The sequence below is a fragment of the Prunus mume genome, linkage group LG3 (genome assembly GCF_029339155.1).
Source record: "Prunus mume cultivar Tortuosa linkage group LG3, ASM2933915v1, whole genome shotgun sequence".
In the NCBI taxonomy this organism is placed as follows: domain Eukaryota; kingdom Viridiplantae; phylum Streptophyta; class Magnoliopsida; order Rosales; family Rosaceae; genus Prunus; species Prunus mume.
In genome coordinates this window covers 18,332,540-18,351,560 of record NC_142700.1, presented here as the reverse complement: position 1 = coordinate 18,351,560, position 19,021 = coordinate 18,332,540, and the positions used below count along the sequence as shown (strand labels likewise).

At 37.2% G+C, this 19,021-nt stretch overlaps 3 protein-coding genes across 5 annotated transcripts; 1 reads left to right on the top strand and 2 right to left on the bottom strand.

The window, feature by feature from the left end:
- Positions 1–5,185: 5,185 nt before the first annotated feature.
- On the top strand, positions 5,186–7,876 carry LOC103326631 (uncharacterized). Its single transcript, XM_089049003.1, is given in 4 exon segments — positions 5,186–5,316; positions 5,414–5,555; positions 6,379–7,375; positions 7,378–7,876. Coding segments are annotated over 3 exon segments (1,419 nt in total). The 5' UTR covers positions 5,186–5,316; positions 5,414–5,417; the 3' UTR covers positions 7,662–7,876.
- A 551-nt stretch (positions 7,877–8,427) lies between these two features.
- Positions 8,428–13,266, bottom strand: LOC103326632 (protein TORNADO 1). The gene is given in 4 exon segments (XM_008228878.3): positions 8,428–9,604; positions 9,607–9,877; positions 10,315–11,558; positions 11,656–13,266. Coding segments are annotated over 4 exon segments (4,146 nt in total). The 5' UTR covers positions 13,160–13,266; the 3' UTR covers positions 8,428–8,477.
- A 1,058-nt stretch (positions 13,267–14,324) lies between these two features.
- LOC148918975 (heterogeneous nuclear ribonucleoprotein 1-like) lies at positions 14,325–17,956 on the bottom strand. 3 transcript variants are annotated; one of them, XM_089049001.1, is made up of 5 exons: positions 17,757–17,956; positions 17,520–17,642; positions 17,006–17,233; positions 15,494–16,679; positions 14,325–14,885 (listed from the first exon to the last, which is right to left on the bottom strand). In XM_089049001.1, exons 3-5 carry the CDS (start codon positions 17,225–17,227, stop codon positions 14,872–14,874), a joined length of 1,422 nt encoding a protein of 473 aa, XP_088905127.1. In that variant the 5' UTR covers positions 17,228–17,233; positions 17,520–17,642; positions 17,757–17,956; the 3' UTR covers positions 14,325–14,871. The 3 variants fall into 3 exon arrangements, with proteins under 3 accessions (XP_088905127.1, XP_088905128.1, XP_088905126.1); XM_089049002.1 differs by having other exon boundaries at positions 17,520–17,554; XM_089049000.1 differs by lacking the exon at positions 17,520–17,642 and having other exon boundaries at positions 17,757–17,898.
- Positions 17,957–19,021: the final 1,065 nt, after the last annotated feature.

The following is a 19,021-nucleotide window of genomic DNA, read 5'->3' as shown; positions in this document are numbered from 1 at the left end:
TTGTTAGAACTTAATTGCATAAACAACTAAAAACTCTAACCCGTGTAGCCATATGAACAACACAAAAGTCTTCTCCCTTCTGCAAGCCCTTGATCACACAATCTCTAAATTGGGTACTTACTCGCTATTTATGTATGTAAGGGTACCATACTAACAAAATTCCATTACTAACATAAGCAGAGACCCTTCCAATTTATGTATGTAACCACTTCCAATTTATTTTGTTTTAGTATCTTTCCCAACGGTCATGGCGTTTGTATTTCATGTAGGTACGTTAATGTATCATAATATAAACGGATATAACTAAGCATTTGCAATTGCTACTTCTTCTGTTTTTGTTGTTTTTTTTTACCTTTTCTGCAGATTGCGAGGTGGGCTTACGAAAACGCCGCCAATACAATAACAACAACAAAAAAGTCGAGCCATTAGTGCAGCACTAGGTCTTAAACCAAGCCTTATTTGCGTGAGTGGTGATATCCAAACTGAACTTTCGAAATGATAGTTGATTTGAATATAAGGTAAATGCAATTTGCATGCGTGGTGTGCTGCTGCAAGACGAGAAGATAGACGGGAATGTTGTGCAACTTGTTTAATGAAATGGTTATGTCTGTACAAATTATATACTCAATTAGGAAGGAATGTGTGGGATTAGGTGAGTCGAAGAAGAACCTGTACCACGTGAACTCAAAAGTCAAAGAGACTGCCATTAAAATAAATATGCACACCTAACTGTGATAAAAGGCCACCACCAGTTTTCCCCAAATTTCAACATCTCTATCTCCATCTTTTATTGATTAACTTATCCACATTTATATTCACGGATCTCTCCTTCTATTAATGGATTCTTTAAATAAAAGACATCCTTCATAGTATTTTATGAATTTTTTTTCAACGATCTAAATTATTTATTTTTTAAGTATACATTCATAGATTATTCTTGCAAAAAATTAGATAAATTAGAAACTATTTTGATGTCCAATTGTGTCCCACGAAATCAATAAACATGGTATTTTAAGAAAAGCACTAAAATTCCAATAATTCAATTGAGTGGTCAAATGATATCGGATTCAAGTGATTTTTTGTAGAGATGATCTTTGCATGAATATCTATAAAATAGACTGTTTAGATTAGTGAAATACAATACAGAATGGGCCCTTTAAGAATGTCCCTCAAATAAATATTTGAAGAATCTATATATATTCTTATATTATTGGATTTGATCTCTAGAAGAGTCAAGATATGCTGACATTAATTTATTCGAAGACAAGAAGAAGCACCTGACAAAGCACATAAGGATGGGCCTCAATTTTTGTTAGCACTGTAAAAAGTGTCAAAACTCAATTTTGATCAGTGTCATGCAATGCAACTCAATTTGCATACGAAAACTACAGCTTGTTTGGTTACTAGTGGAGGCAAGCGAGTTAAAGGCTTTTAAACCAACGGGAAGAGTTCAACAGTTTACCTTTTCTTTATCCTCATAGCAAAGGAATCTTTATATCAAATTGAGTAATACTATTTCCACCATCTACTCATCCCATGTTTTATCTAGACATAGTCTGAAAATAAATAGTCACATTTTGGAAAAAAAAAAATTTAATCATTTTTAATTACAAAGAGATAGCTATAAAAAAAAATGTATAGTCTTTATACTCAAGCATGTCTTGAGCAATGCCACTGGTATATAACTAAGGATAGTCTCGCTAATACGGTTGCAGATGCTCTAGCTAATACTAAATATGAAGAAAAAAAGTAGATGAAATTAATGCATAAGAAGAGGATGATAAAAGTATCACTCTATTATAAATCTCAATAATCATACCTAACAAAAATCAAATTTGAAATCACCAATTCGTCGACGGAAAAGCTAATTTAGTGGTGGGATTAGTTGAAGATTAGTTTAGTGTATGAGGGTAGTACTTTGGCATCTTTAGCATTGTTTGTATGAGAACACATTTCAAACGCCTCATACGTCAATTACGGCATTGCATACTCCCAAAAGCTAAAAACACTATTTGAGCATATGAGTAATGACAAACGACCAACACTTTAAGTTCACGAAATAATTATCCAAATGGGTCTCAGTCTCATCCATCCACATCACTCTGAAAATAAAATAAAAATTAAAGGCAAAGAAAAAGACGAATGACTCAATGAGGGAGAAGATGGATGCGTTTTCTTCCATCTTTATCAAGAGGAGACTTCTTTTTTTCTGTCCGAACGTCACCCTTGAGGAAAAAAAATATATAGGAAAAGGAGAGGTCTAGTAGGCAATTGTATTGTTTTTCTTCAAAGGTCTGCTTTGGATGGATTGTATATTGTCAAAGAGATGGTTAAGGATCATTGAATAGTGGTGACTTGGTGACCCCATCAAAAGAATTTTTGAATTGAAAAAAAAAAATCAAACGAGGCCACCCTATTATGTCACTGATTTTTGCCGTTCTGGCTTTGGAATGGGAACTTTAGTTTGAATAATGCAACAAAAAGACCTATGAGAAGCCGTTACCCAAAAAAAATATAAGACGTATGAGAGGCATGCTATGGCCTATATGGCCCATTAAGCCAAAGGGAGATATTAGAAATAGACCAGCAAAAGAATGTCGGTTACAGTGATAGTGAACATGAAACGAATTATAAACTCAAATATCTTGAATTCGAAAAGTATGAGACAAAAAGACTTCAAATTTATCTAATGTTTGCAAAGGATTGATTGTATTGTATATATAATTGTTAAGATTTCATAGGGACGGACTCTCAGCTCACTACTAGCAACATTGATATTGTCTCTAACTTAACCACTTGTTTAGCATGTATAGGGTTTTATACAAAAGACATTGATCCTGTTAAGTAAATTTAGGTTTTAGCCATAAAAAAAATTTCACTTTTGGAAAAAATCAAAGTTTTTTTAAAAAAGACATAAAAACCTCTAATTTTCAAATCAAAGACATGCAAGTGTAAATGATTTTTTAGGAAATTCAAAAATAAATAAAGGCAAATTTGTCAATTTTGGCTTCTTTTACAAAATTTATCTCTCCTTGATGTTATTAGGAGTTGAGATATTTATTATATGAGACTTTTTATTTCGTTAAGCTTCCGATGTGAGACTGTGTGTATTATTCAACAAACAAAAATTGAAAAAGTTGATGCTCTCTTCATTTTTAGTGGAGGCTTTTTTTCTCAATTTTTTTCTTTCTTTTATCATTGTGGATGGCTCATGAAAGGAATTAAAATAAGTTATAATGCTTAGGAGCACAAGAAAAGGCTTTCCACTTTTTAGTTTTTGTTTATTTCATTATCCAATAAAAAGGTGGGAGTATTGTTGTGTCAATACTAATCAAGCCCCTCGATTTACAACACGTGTATTTGTTTACTTGCAATCGGAAGATGTTCTTTCTTCCACGTCGTATTCCTTTCCCTTGTTTTTGTCTTTTTATTGAGCCATTTCTGCAGCATAGTTGTGTGTAGGCCTTCTATTGATCCAATAGTCAAGCCGTGCATCTTGATTATTCAGGTTCATGAATTCCTAATATATACAAGATAATAGTAACTGGTTGTGACAATCCTCTAGATGACTTAATGTTGCCTTTTGTTTTAGATACAAGTGATATTAGGAAAGGAAGGGAATCAAACCTAAGATCTCGAATACATGAGTAAATACTATTAACAACTTGAGATGCAAGCCCATTGCATTATTTTTAAGGAATCTCTTCTCTTTTGGACCTTCATTTTTTGCTTGACATTTGTCATTCTTCTTACACTTAAAACAATGTCATTAATATATTATATAAGCTAACTTTTGCTTTCCAAGTTTACTTATTAAATGTATTCAATTTATCCAAAAAAATTCACAACTTTCTTACCATCTTTTTTTTTTTAAACGTCTAATTTTTTATTTAAGAAAATGTCCTTTTTTATATAAAAAAAAGAGGAAATGTCCCCTTTTTAACGTCAAGTTTAGATTTTTAATTAAAAAAAAGAAATTTCCTCTTTTTTTAAAAAGCAAATATTTTCTTTAAAAAAAGAAATTGACGTTAAAAAAAATTTAATAAGATGGTAAGAAAGTTGTCAAATTTTTTTTGGATAAATTGAATACATTTAATAAGGAGTAAACTTGGAAAGCAAAAGTTAGCTTATACAATATATTAATGACATTGTTTTAAGTGTAAGAAGAATGACACATGTCAAGAAAAAAATGGAGAAGATCCAAATGAGAAGGTTAGAGAAAAGGTTCCTAGCATTTCTCATTTTTTAATATAGTGTTGGGAGGAGTGCGATATCCATGTATTTAATTATATGCACGTGTTTTTTTTCTTTTTTTTTCACAAGACGATATTCTAAACTGCTCTAATGTAGATTTTAGATTAAATGCATTTTTTTTTTATCACTTGTTTTGCCTTCATTTAATTTTGGATACTACTTATCTCCTTATCAGTAAAGAGATACTCTTCCTTCATGCGAATCACAGTTTGACACAAATGTAAAAATAATTCATCTAAAACACCAACAAAAAAAAACTTATGCACACATGTCATACTACTATTGATAGAAATATATAAGCTTTTATTTACCTAGTAAGGAGGGATGTATTTTGCATTAATTTTTGTTCAATTTAGTCTATGTGTTTGATTTTGTTAGTAATTTAAGAACAATTTTGGATTAATAAAATCATTGCCCTAAAAAAATAACGTATAAAGTGTAATTTTTTATTTCATCTCACCTATAGTTGTCACTAGCTGAAGCTTGATGGGCAATACAATTCCGAAATGAATAATTAACTTTCATTTTCAGCACAAAAGAGGAAAGCAAAAGAGAACACATCAAACAGGAAGCATCAGGAGACTGACATAAATCACCATAAAAGAGAGCGCACAGTAGACAAGTCATCTGTTTCATGTCCCACCAACAGGCGCACTCAAATCTTCGTTGATTGGTCTGCCTATGACCTACGCGTGGGACGGTGTTTCTGCAAGCGCATCCCCTTTGGATCATTAAAAAAAAACAAAAATCTCAAAGTGAAAAAGGAAAAGAGTAAGAAAAAAAAAAAAGTACTGGGAAAGATATTTATATATATATACTCGTGCAGTACACAACTACAGAGACTTTCCGACAAGCTTCAACCCACAGCTGAATTTTCCATTAGATTATTATTCTTCCTTCTTTGTCCTCTTTTACTTTGTACTAGCAGCTTCACAAAGTTTGCTTCTTTAGCAGGAGCAAGAACAGTATCGTCTCGATTGATGAACTGAGTCTTGGACGGATCGTCAATTGGAGCCACAGATTTCAAGCTATCCATTTGACTTTGGAGCTAAAGAGCCAAAGGTAAGGGGAAAGATAACAAACAAATCCATCTCAGCTTTTCTTTATTATATTGCCAAGATACTTTTTATTTTATTTTTATAGCAATTGGTTAGTTCTATTCTATGTGGCTTTTTGAAGGTTTCAAAGGTGGAATTTTAAAGGGTTTGATTTTAGAATCCTGTGGCACGATCTGGGTCACTGTGCTTCCTTTCCCTGTTTCACTCCCTTGGATTCCGGTGGTGGTGTTTTTCCGTAAAAAAGTAGGTATCTTTATTGGACTCTGTAAATATCTTGCATTATTGTTAAAGGGCTAGCTTGTTTTTAAGTTTTTGGGTTGTGGGTTTTGGAGAAGCTCACTAGTGAAGTGTTTATTTGGGGGTTTTGGCTTCTGGGTTTTGAGAATTTCACTCATCCTCATCTCAGCTCAGTCTTGGTTTTGTTTTTGTGGGTTTGTTCTCAGTTCTGGGTTTTGTCTGTTTTTGGTTGATTTCTTGGTTACGCCGTAGTTTCATCGATAATTATGTGTTAGTACACCAGTTCTTCTGAGTTAGCTTTGCTTAATTTCAAGGTAAGGGTCGGTGTCTGGGCCTTGAACTTGTTAACGTGGGTTTTTTTGTCATCGATTTACAAGAAATTTGTGTCTACTTCTATATCAGGCCGAAGTTTTGGGTTTCTGTATTCTTCAGTTTCTGGTGTTGCTTAATGTTTGGTTTGGGTTTTGTAGGTTTTTCTGAAAGTTCATTATTGTGATGTTTGGCGTCTGCATTCTAAATTTTGATAATTTGTGTTAGTTTCAGGCCATTCTGAGATTTAGATTTGTGGTCTGGTGGCCCGTATCATAGAAGGCCACAATTTGGCTTGGACTTGAGGCCTAGGGTTTAACCAAATTTCTAATTTGTGCTTTAGGGTTTTCGATTTTGGGATTGGCCTTTTGTTATAATATATAAGTTTGTCCTAAATTTTGCTTACTCCCTGAGCCGGGTCTTTAGAATTAACTATCTGGAGTCTAAAGTTTGCTGACTTAGAGTCTTAAATTGGAGTTACTTGAGTTTTTTCAGAAAGATATTTGTTGTGCTTTTTCAGGTTCCTTTCCTGGGTGTTTTCATGGCTTCCCCTCAATCTGTTGTGTCTCCATTCAAAGGCTCTGTTGTTGCTGAGCCCGAGAAGCAGAAATCCAACTTCTTCATCCGTACCACTGGGCCTTCATCCAATGGAACTGATGCCAATAGAAAGGAAGCCATGGTTTGTAACTCAGAGAACTCCATTGGTGTTCTTGAGGTTTACGTTCATCAGGCCAGGGACATCCACAACATCTGCATATACCACAAGCAAGATGTCTATGCTAAGCTATGCCTGACAAGTGATCCAGAAAACACAGTCTCCACCAAAACCATTAATGGTGGTGGTAGAAATCCAGTCTTCAATGACAATGTCCAGCTTAACGTTCGGACTGTTGATTCCTCCCTCAAATGCGAGATTTGGATGCTGAGTAGGGTGAAGAATTATCTCGAAGATCAGTTGCTGGGGTTTGCTTTGGTTCCTTTGTCAGAGGTCCTCATCAAGGATGGGAAGTTAGAGAAAGAGTTCTCTCTTTCTTCAACTGATCTGTTTCATTCCCCAGCAGGGTTTGTCCAGTTGTCTCTCTCGTATGCTGGAGATTCACCAGACGTAATGCCTCTGGCCTCAAATCCTATTGTGCAGGACTCAGAGATAGCTGAGCTTCCTTGTGAATTAGATAAGTTAGAGTTCCCAGATCCGAACATTGACAATGAAGACCAGAGAATGGTTTCAGAGTATATTAAGATCCCATCTTCGGAATTTGAGTCTCACAGCTCTGAGAGCTTGGTCACTGCTGAAACTGAAAATCAGCTTAGTTCAGAAGTGGATGTTCATGCTATAGAAAGCTTCTCGACCACTGCTTTTGAGTCTATCCAGGTTCCAAAGCTTGATTCTCCCCCAAGCAGTGTGTCAACTAATGGTGCTTCATCTCCTTCAGTCCAGGCTAGCTCAGAGTCATATGATGCTCCATCAGCTTTAGAATCTCCAAACCAGGAACAAATATCGGCCCCAGGAGAGAAAAAGTGGATAAAGATGGTGAGACTGATTCGTCTAATGGGGTGCCAAGTGATGCATTTGCAAAACCTACTGTCACTGTCACCGTTCCTGAGCAGCAGGTGGTGCAGCAGGATTTTGTAGACATGTACATGAAAAGCATGCAGCAATTTACCGAGTCTTTGGCAAAAATGAAGCTTCCTTTGGACCTTGAATCACCAACCAGTTCAGAAAATTCGAGCTCTGATCAGAAAATGCAGACACCAAAGAACAGCGGTTCCCGTGTGTTTTATGGGAGTAGGGCTTTCTTCTGAACTTATGTTCCACTGGTTCAGAGGAAGACACAGGTGACTTTAGATTTTTAGATAACTAGTAATGAAGTGTAATAATGTTCTTGTATTGTGTTGTTTCCCTTTGTATGTCGAGGTGCTTTAGATGACAGGAAATCTTGACTTGTACCTGTTTCAAGCTTTGTTCTATCACCAACTTGCTATTAGTATATATGAACTACCATGACATCTTTCCTCTTTGTAGCTGCTTTTTTATTTGAACCTTTAATTATTGTGATAATCAAATTCCATCTAACTATTTAGGGCCATGATGTCTATAATCATGACTGATATTATGATCCCACATTCACATGGTGATTAACAGCAGAAAGTTTGTAAGGCCAAAACATTGACATGATTTGTTCAGAATCCACCAGATCTACTCTAAAAAAGGCAACAAAAGAAAAAATCCACCAGATCTTAATCCATCTCCATCAATATGACTTGGACAAATTTAGTTAATCTGCACTTAATTGATAAATCTCTTGTACAAGTTGATATTTTTGTGCCTATTATAATGTAGGTGAAAATTATAGGTTTAATTATGTTAATATCAGGTTAAGTATAATTAGACAACATAGCCTAAGAAAGCCAAAAACTAATTAGAAAACATAGTCTAAGAAAGCCAAAAACACCATTCTGTCAGTTAATACTTGCTATATAAACTTTAGTAGCAAAAGACCATACTGCAAAGCAAGACTCAAAAGTCTGAACATTGAAGGGGAAAATGACTTTTTATCTAGAAGACATCAAAGGGAAAATGACTTTTATTTATCATAAACATTTTAGATGCAAAGTTTTTCAAAGTGGCACTTCAATTATTTCATGTGCTCTGAGGTTAATATGCCTCCTACAGATCCATGCAATCTGACCATCATCTCTGTACCTCACTCTCCATAAACCAAACTTCTCTGCTATATCCTTTCCAGTTGAGCATCTCCGGTCCCTTAGGAAATCCAGAACCCATTGTTGTGCTGTTCTTTGATCTTGCTGGATATCTCTTGAGCTTTCTGCAGCCCTACTTCTGTTCCTTCCCTCTGCACGCCCAATTGCTGCAGCCCCGACAGCACCTGCAGCAACTGCCCCTGCTGCTCCAATTAGGAGGGAAGAATCAGCCAGGTGGGCAACTTCCCTGCTTAAATCAGGTATCATTTCGCCCATGCCAGCGGCTAGATGGGCTCCTATCTTGAGAGCAAATGTTAGCAGTTTCATGAACTTTGTGGTGTATGGTGCCAAAGACTTCACGGTCCTGTTATCAACCTGCATCATTTCACACCCTACCTGATCTTCAACAACATGCATTTCTCGTCGAAATTCACATAACATGTGCAGTCGAAGAGCATTCATGCCAGGAATCATGGTGGTGACCAATCTCCTTGAGTAGTTTTCTGTTCTAACAAAGTAGAACATATTCGGTACTTTCCTCTCTTCAATTTGGACATTGTATGTCACAAGGTAATTGACTTTGCGATGAAGCTCAGAAAGGAGTCTATGCTCATAATATCTCAGCCCCTGGATCTCCTGTTTCAAGTCTCTGATTTCTTGCTCTATGATCTTCAGTCTCTGCAAAACTGCTTCAACCCCTTTGGCAATTCCACCAAAAGTTGGATCAACTTTGTCAGGCTGGTCACTTGTTGATAAAGCATTCTCTGGTCCATCCGGGTCATTCTCAGGTGGGATTTGCAGTTCCTGAGCAAGGTTGTATAGGTCATGATATCTCCGGTGCAGTACTTCACGGAAGTCATCATCTGATAGGAGGTCTCGGGCCAAATCAAAACCAGCTCTTAGGATTTGCCTTCCAGAGTCGGAGATTGGATCCCAGGTGTGCTGGTAATCATACATGCTGTCCGCAGGAACAGAAAGTAGTGCCTGTTTTAATTGTTGCAATGAAGCAAATTGTGTTTTCCTGTATCTGGGAGGTGTGAGATTTGCACACATTCTGGTCTTATCACATTTTCAGTCAAGGTGATACCATGGCAGAGGCTATGAATTGCTGGTATTATAAGCTGCTGGATGAGCCTGAGGGTTTCTGTCAGGTTCTTGGTAGAGCATGCGAGGACATCAATATAGTAACCCAGCTGTCCTCCCAATTCTACTCTGATATAGATTCCATTTATATTTATGGAGATTAGGTACTTCTCAAGACTGTAAGTCGCTCCATGTTGGTTCTTCAAGGCCATGATTCTGTTATGCAGATGCACCTGGGTTTTCAAACAGATGAAGTTTGATAAGAACATAGACAGAACCAAATAAACTGTGTGGAATGTTCTTCACATTGTAGCCATGGAATTGCTAGCCCCAAGATACACGAACCTGCACTGCTGTTCGTGATAAATACACGAATGCACATGCATCCGTGCATTATTTGTAACTAGAGTAAAGCTTTGCCTTAACGTTTGACTCCAATTCAGTTCTTGGCAATATTGTATACATTATTTAGCAATTCACATGATTCATGAGGCATATGACAATTTTGGTATTAAAGGTGAGATATTCAAAGCAGATAGCTAGGTTATCTTATCAATTTGTGCTTAGGTTACTTTAGGATAATGTCACTCATAAAATCTAAAATAATCGAAAGATGAAAATAAACAGAACTTGAGGAGCAAGTAACAAAGAAGATTGGGGAAACTCTTGCCTGTAATCTAGGAAAGAAGCCTGGTGTGAGGAACATGTGGCTTGAATCATCACATTCAAGATGCCTCCCTGCATAAAGGCACTCAGGTCTGCTTAATTGCCATCTTTGTGGCTTTCCTCTTCCTTCTTCGAGAATTGAGGGGATCAAGAGCAAGGAATTAGGATCTGATGGGTCTTGTTCATAGCATAATTCCAGTTTAAGCATCATTTTCACAAGGTCACTGGCCTCTAAGTTCTCAAATACCTTTGAACCCATTCCAGGAATCGGACTCTGTAAGCTTCCTCTTAGAATCTTCTCCAAATCCTTCTTGCTGATGAATCCATTATTCTCTGTGGAGCTTTGATTTCTTGCATCCAGTCTTATTAGTTGGCCAAGCACCTCACCACAGAACCACTCACAATCTAAGATTAGAAACCCCAGTTCATCAAAATAAATTACCTCTCCTATGTGATGAAGACAAGTAGCAACAACCCGCCGCCTCATTTCCACCTTCTCTTTGTTGTCATGTCTCGATCGAATTCTTAAGGATGGAACCTTGACTTGGCATAGCTCATTAAACTCCTTCCACTGCATAGCTGGCTTGTTGTAGTTCTCTGATCTCCAATCTGATAATATTTGTGTCAGATCATTGCAAAGCTGATAGATTCTTGGGACTCTTTGAAGAACTGTCTTGCTTGTCTTTAGAAGGTGATTAGTGAGTTTACTCACTGATGCTGATGATCTTGCATCAACTGTGAACACTGTTGGGTAGAAGTCAACGAATCCCTGGAACTTGTCTCTCAATCTCTGAATTGAGTTAACTGCAACCTGCAAGTTTTCTGATGGCTGATTGATTTTGTCATAGTGCGTGAGTACAACTGTTACATTTGGTAGCATGCATTGCTGCACAGCCCTTCTTGAATTTGAGACTATGAACCTGAGCCAATACTGAAGGTCCTCTTCTATCTCCATTGGGTTCTTTGGTTCTCTGTTGTTTGGTTTCCTAAATAAACTGGATATGATGACAAAGAATGATGCACTACCATGCCCTGGGAACATGAGATCATGGAGAGAATAGAATTCATGCTGACCAGCAAGATTCCATATTGAAATCTTTGTGTCCTCATCTTTGAAAGTTTTAATCTTCATCCCAACTGTTCTAACAGCTTGCTCAACTGGGTTCACTAGAGATCTTACCTGGTCCACATAGGGAATCTTTGAAGAAGAGAAACTCTGCAATATGGAGTTGCACAATGTAGACTTACCTGCAACTCGAAATCCGAAAACATTTTAGGAGACAACATGTGCTTCAGACAATCAAAATTTACAAACAAAAGTTAGATACTTTAACTTCAGAGTTACCTGCATATTCTTGTCCACAGAAAAATGCTCTACAACTCTTGGGTACTGTAAGTGGCATGTCCTTAAGCAAATCCATTTCTGGTTCAGGCCTCCCATTCTGGCCTAATCTTTGATAAATCCCGTCGGTCTTTCCTGAGTTTTGCAGTGGTGTTCTTGCAAGATCAATATTTTCAATCCAAGGATTTACCTGTAATGTCTCCATGATTGCCTGCAGTACCAACTCTCCTTGAACACCCTTGCAGCCCTGTAAAGATAAGTGTCTCAAGGCAGCATTCTTCTCCAAACTTTTGAAGAGTTTAACAAAGTCATCTGATCTTAAACTCTCATCATCATATATCCCTAACCGAGTCAAACTTTCGTTGGTCGTCAGCATCAGTAAAATGGCTGCAAGTCCCTCCCTTCCAATCTTGGTTCTTCCACCTCCAAATGTGACAGATTTTAAAGTAATGTTTGCTTGATACTGTAGGGCAGAGAACCTGCTCAGAGGACATAGTAAATGTTCAACTCCTATACCTCCGAACGCATTTCCATCTAAATACAAGCTCTCCAAACTCTGATTCTTGAAGAGTCCAGCTGCCACATACACAACTCCTTTATCTTTCAGGCAAGTTTTGGACAAGTTTACCTCTTTGAGGCTGTGATTCTGTTCCAAAACCCATCGAAACTCCTTAGCCCATCTTGATTTCAGCCGGACACCAGTCATGTCGAGTGACTTGACAGTTGAGTTCCACCCGAGAGCACAGGCAACCCGGCATGCACCTGAAAGGTCGAGCCTGTAAATTCGAAGTGTGCTATTCTCAGGTAGAAACTCAACCACCTTAGAACTTCTTTCCCCATTTTCTCCACTCCAAACATGGACTTCCATAGTCCTATTCCTTGCTAACACTGCAGAAATAAGTGGAGTTGCAGTGATCGAATACGAGTCAAATATTGTCAACAGCTTCAGTGTTGAGTTCACTTCAATCATCTTTGAGAGCTCTTCTGCGCCTTTTGACCCAATAGAGTCTTCCCATATCTGTACCTCCTCCAAGCTCTCATTCACCTTAAGAGCAGAAGCAAGAAATCCAGCTCCAGCAGACCCAATAGCCGATTCAGAAAACATTATCTCTTTGATCACTCTATTTCTCTTCAGAATCTCAGACAACTCTGACAGGCATTGTTTGTCAAATCTGTTTCTCTTGAACACAGCTTGCTTGATGTTTGAACAACTCTCAAGCAACACAGCAAGATTGCGCAGTCGTTGTAGTTCCCATTCAATCTGGTGGAACTCCAAGTTTCTGAGAAGCAGCTGGTTGGTTTTGGCTGTTCCCAAAACTGTGAGGAACTGTGAAAAGTAAGACAGACTGTCTTTTGAAATGTTTATGTTGATGGAGCTTTCTGTTTCCTGGTAGCAGCCAGAAGTGGGCTGAGAAAGGTAGAAGGAGATGTTGTGTAGGTTGAGGCTTTCTGATTTGATGGCTTCCAGAGCCCATTGGAGATCTTTGAGATTCTGGTCTGTTGCCATTGCTAGAGCAGGAACTCTTTTGAGCTTTAGAAACTATATAACAAGAAAGTAGCCATATCTTCTGGATCAAAACAGCATCAGTGGCCTTTTTGAAAAGTTAAGCATACTCTTGATTTTGAGAACTGTTGTGCAATATAATAAACTCTTAAAAAGATTGCCTAACCGCGTATTCTTTTTGGGTGTATGGTCCAACTTGTGACTTTCTGTCTGATTGGCAATGTAATGCATGACAGAAAGAATTCATTGAGCCTTTTACGGTGAGGGCCTTTTATGATTCGTATTCTCTACTTCCATCTCAAGTTATGTATGCCTTTAACTGATCTATTTATGTATTCTTGTATTTATTTTATATATCCGATATTGGGGCAACCTTGTTCCAAAGGTATGAATCTAATGCCTCGAGTATTAGGATAAAATTGTCTTACATTTTCACTTGAACTACCTTACTGAATTACCTTCCTATCTTTAAGCAACCTTGTTCCAAAGGTATGAACAAAACACCTCTCTCATTCATTGTTTTTGTATCGGCTCTGTCCGTGCATGGCAGTGCACCAGAGTCTTCCACATTACACGACATGTGGCCGTATCCACACCTCACGATTGCTCTGCGGAGGTCAAGAAGCTTAGAACGGATGAGAAAAGAGTTTTGAGGGGTGCAATGGGATTGTCCACTTTATTGACATTTTGGGCCGTGAGCAGGACATCTTTTCTCTTGTTTTCCCATTGAAAAAAACAAAGGAATCCTATAAAGCAGAAGAAAAAGGTGACTGAGTGTTGAGACAAATTAGCTCTCCTTAATAGGATCTTAATCATTGATTCATTGAGACTACAGTATAGCTTAAATTTAGGCCACCAGGCCGTGTCTCAATGCCACGTGCAAATTTAAAGTTATTTACATTTTCCACAGCATTAAACCCAAAGTAAAATGCTCATCCCTTACACATTGACACACTTCGAAAAATACCCTATCATTTACAAACCCGCATGGAATCATTATACTTAACATCTTAAATGTGTTTTTGTGATGCTAATGGAGGAAGAGAAATAAAATTCTTAATGCACCCCTTAGCGGTTGAGCTAATCAACCAACAACAACAACAACAACAACCAAAAAAAAAAAAAATCACAAACAGAAGAGTAGTATCTGACACTTGCTTCACACAACTTTACTTAAAAACAATGAATTCAGTAACTTATTTGACGGGGATCCCAGTTGGGCATCCCTCTATTGTTTCACACTAGTAAATCAGAAACCTTACATAAAATCTGAGAGAAAAGCAAATCCCAGAAGAAACATAAGAACCAGCAACTTCGCCAGGCTTACAGAAATGAAATGAAAAAAAAAAAAAAATCAATGTTCTATCTCTTTCGACAGACTAATGCTGGCTGGTCTCGCTGGAGATGCAAGGTACATTAATTGAAACCGTCTTCCTGAGTATATATCCGCAATCTGATTTTACACCTCAATCAAACTTTGAGAAAGGAACCTAAGCTTTCAAGGAAGAAAGCAAATCCCAACCCTTTGACACAAAATTCCATGAAATTGCTCTCTGATATGTATACTTCAAATCAAGGAACCCCGTTAGAACTATATGATCAGTTTCCTTATAAGCTGAAAATCTTACTAAGGGAGACGTATACTATTCACAATCCTTCAGTGTTTGACTGGTTTCACTTCACCTACCATCACCTCTTGATACCCAACAAATCACCTAAGCAGCAATTCCTGAAGTACATAGTTATCAAATTTTAAAAAAATACTATAAAAAACTGAATTCCATGAGATAACATTTAACTATCAGCAAATAATTAATTTCACAAGTAAACATAAATGTTCAAACTTGTTTATATGTGTAAACAAAACAATTTTAGCCAACTTCAATGTGCATGATTACAAGTTACTGGGAGGGTGCTGGAGGGGTTAGACATCATCCAAATCAACTTTTAAAATTGTGTGTTTGGGTACTGGAAGGGTTAGACATCTACCAGCACCTCATATGCAAAATTATATGAGTGACTCAAAATAAGCTTCAGAGTTCTTTTCGAACCATAACTAAGAACAGTTATCTCTTACAGACATAAATATGCACTTGTATTCCATATCATTGATATGATTGTAGCAAAGGTGGTGGTACAATTATTCCATGTTGGGTTTAAACATTCACAACGTTCAAATATGAATCATTCTCAAAGTATAAAGATATATCTTCAAATCAATAATAGAAGTAACTGTGCAAACAGTAAGCAATCAAATATTTCATATTCCAGAAAAAATAGTTGTTCATTTGGAATTAACCAGTTCTCTACAAAATTCAGTTGTAAGGTGATAGTTACCTCTATTTGGTTGTCTACTGGTAACATTGTAACTTCCAATATAGCCCCCAGAACTTTTGGCTGTGATGTCTGCAGGTAAATCACCCAGGCCATAACCAAATGTGCTAGAACCATCTAGCTCAGGACTGGTAGAGCGCCAAGTCGAGTCACCATAAACTGAATCACTATGGTACAAGTCCCCATAAGACCCCTCATAACCAACAGTTGATGTGGGAAATGATGATGTTGGGGCACCACTGTTTCTTCCGTATCCTCCTCCTCCCAACCCAAAGCTGCTTTCTCCACTACCATAACCACCGGCACTAGTATAGCCAGAAGCACTGCCTCTACTTTGAGTTGAAAAAGAATTAGGGCCCCAATTTGAATCATTATTTCCTATAGCAACTCCAAAGCCCCCATTTTCAGCACTCAAGTAACCCCCAGTACTGGCAGGGTTTATGTTATTGTTGATGCCACTGTTTGCCCAGACATTCCGATTGGTTGAGCTTACTACAGAACTGCTCCTTCCATTACCTGCATTATATCCAATAGGGGTAGTATACCTGTTTGAATTGGCATTATAATAGGGGCTCAACATCCGTGCATATCCTAGACTATTGCCAAAGTTGGAATTCCCGCCATAGGTTGGGCTCAATCCTGGCTCTAAATTCATACCCAGTCCATATCCAGTAGTGCCAAATGGAGACAACCCGCTACGACCACTAGAAAGTGGATTGAACCTAGTATCCATACTGATGCCGAAACCTCCAATTGGGCTCATATTATAACCTTGAGCATAACCGTTAAGCAAACTACTGGTCCTACCTGGACTATAGTTGTATCCTATCAGAGGGCTCCGGGTGGGCCCTGAGGATAGCTCCTTAGGGACTGCCCTCTTGACCTCAACCATCTTACCATTGAGTTCATGAAATGTTTTATGCAGAACTCTGTCAACTGCCTCCTCCGAGTCATAAGTGATAAATCCGAAGCCTCTTGGCCTTTGGGTGTTGTGATCATACATTACTACAACATCAGTGACTGTACCAAATTGATCAAAGTACTTCTTAAAGTCACTCTCGGTGACTGTGGATGCTAAACCTCCAACAAAAATCTTTCTCGTGCGTCCAGGACCAGGGGAACCATGAGCAACCCCAGTTCTGTTTAAAATGTTCTGATCTTCCTTAGGAACAGCCTTCTTTGCTTCCACCTAAGATTGAAAACAGAAAACTGAGCAAAACTATTGGTGCCATCTTGAATTCGTGTAGCTGTAAGTGTCAACTTTCCTTCAATGCAGATTCCAAATAACTAATTGCATTTTGAATTGATTGATTCAAATCTAGAGAGAGATAGAGAGAGTGCATGAATGCTTTTTTCCTTTAATTGTAAATGTGAAATCAAAGTCATGTTTGAAATATGATCCTTTTTAAAATGGAAGGTTATACGACATATTTCAGTATTGCAACTAAGATCCTATAACGAAATGGAAAAATACCAAGTAAGTCCGTGATGCAAAAAGATAGTTGTGATACTCACTGTGCGGCAATCGATCATGTGCTTATCCATAATGACTCTTTCTGCAACTGCAGGATCCGCAAAGACAACGAAACCAAAGCCACGAGCACGACCGGTTGCACGATCCCTCATGATCACAGCCTCCACCACCTCTCCATATTTCCTGAAATATTCTTTGAGCCGTTCCTCATCTGTGTCCCAGGAAATCCCGCCAATGAAGAGCTTGCCAAGATCTGGTTCCATCCTTCTCTGTAACAAACAATGATAAATTCAATAACCCAATTCAATTCAACTGAAAACAACACTTGCAAAGATATACAATTCAATATAAGTTGAAAATCCAGCAAAGAAAATTCATAATTCAATAGGAAAGCCTAAAGCTTTATCATTGGAACAAATTCTGGATTGTCAAATTACATGGATGGTACACAATCATATACTTTGACAAACTCCAAAAGACTCGATATTGAATAGAAAATGCGAAACAAAGAGATCCAAATGTGGATAAAAGCAAGCAAAAACGAAAAGCCATTACCTTGTCTAAAATTCAGACAGAACCCAAATAGTGCTCTGATTGAAACAACAATTAGGAAACGTCAAATTCAATCTTGGAACATCAGATCCTTCATGAACCAATCAGAACAACAAAACGGATTTCCTAACAACCCCAACAAATGAAAATTGAGCAGAGTTCTCGTGGATCAGAGACCCATGGAAGAATAATTCAAAAGAAGATCAACAAAAATAAAAATCAAAAGGATGAAAATTTTACCATTCGAGGAGGACCCAGATGAGAAAATGATAGAAACTAAGATCTAACCAGTGGAATATATGTAATGAAAACAGAGGATGTGGTGGTCATCCTCTCTATACACAGGCTTTATTTCTCTCTTTTCTATTCTTTCTTTCGTGGCTATTCCACTTCCTCCCTTATATATTTAAATATAAAAAAAGAAATAGAATTTGAAGCTCAGATAGATAGGTAAGGGACAATTTTTATAAATAGACTGACAATCCACTGGTCTAAGAATATTTGGAGGAGCCAAGGAGAGATGACAGCGGATGTTTCTTTTGCTAGAAGAAATAGTTGTTCTTTTAATATTTGGACAATTTATACCACACCTTTAATACAAAGCAATTCAAATACCGTTATTAACTAGCTCTTAATTTAGTGGTATTTTTCTTCTTAATATTAACATACGTCCCGATTTCGAATCTCCAATTCTCCATTCATGAAAAGAAAAAAGCAGTTCAAATGCAGCTGCTTAACTAGTTGAATTTGGATTGCAAGTTAGCACAACACTAACATTAGACCTTTGCACCTTTTAGTCTTTGAAACATGCTGTTCGTTTTTTAGCTTAAAATGTCTACAATAGTTGTTTGACAAAATTGCCCATGTGAAAGGTTTTCAACGGATCTTTAATGACCAAATTATGTAAATTATGCATATACCTTTTATGATTCAATAATATTGGATCCAAATTGGATATTAACTTATGACAATTTCTTATTTATTATGAATAAATAAGATCTCTAGTGTTTCTAGACATGAACAAATGAAACATCGTCACATTAGTTGGAATATGAAAAATATGTGCTTCAATTATTTTTTGAAATTTAACGAGTTTTTAGAATAAATTTACATTTCCAAAAATTACTATGTGATCGTAAGTCAAATGTTGACAATAACAACAAAAAAAAACATTAGAATTGCCAACGAGTGTATGAACCTTACTTGTCAGAGCGCAAACGCTACCATGATAACAAAAATTAATAATGAAAATATGCTTCTACAATTTTCACTTTTGTAAAGCAAAATTGTTCCTTTTGCATTGTAGCTTGCAGACTTGAAGTGAAAACGAAAAATCAGTAGGTATTTTTGACTTCAAGTTGAAGCCAATTTGTTTTTACCATTATGAACCCAACCAACTATAGAGGTTGCAATTTGCCTATGCACTTGAGAGTTGAAAACTGTAAATGCAGATTAGTAGCTTCCCTTCATGAGCTGCTCTTGTCAGACTTGCAAACATGAATGTT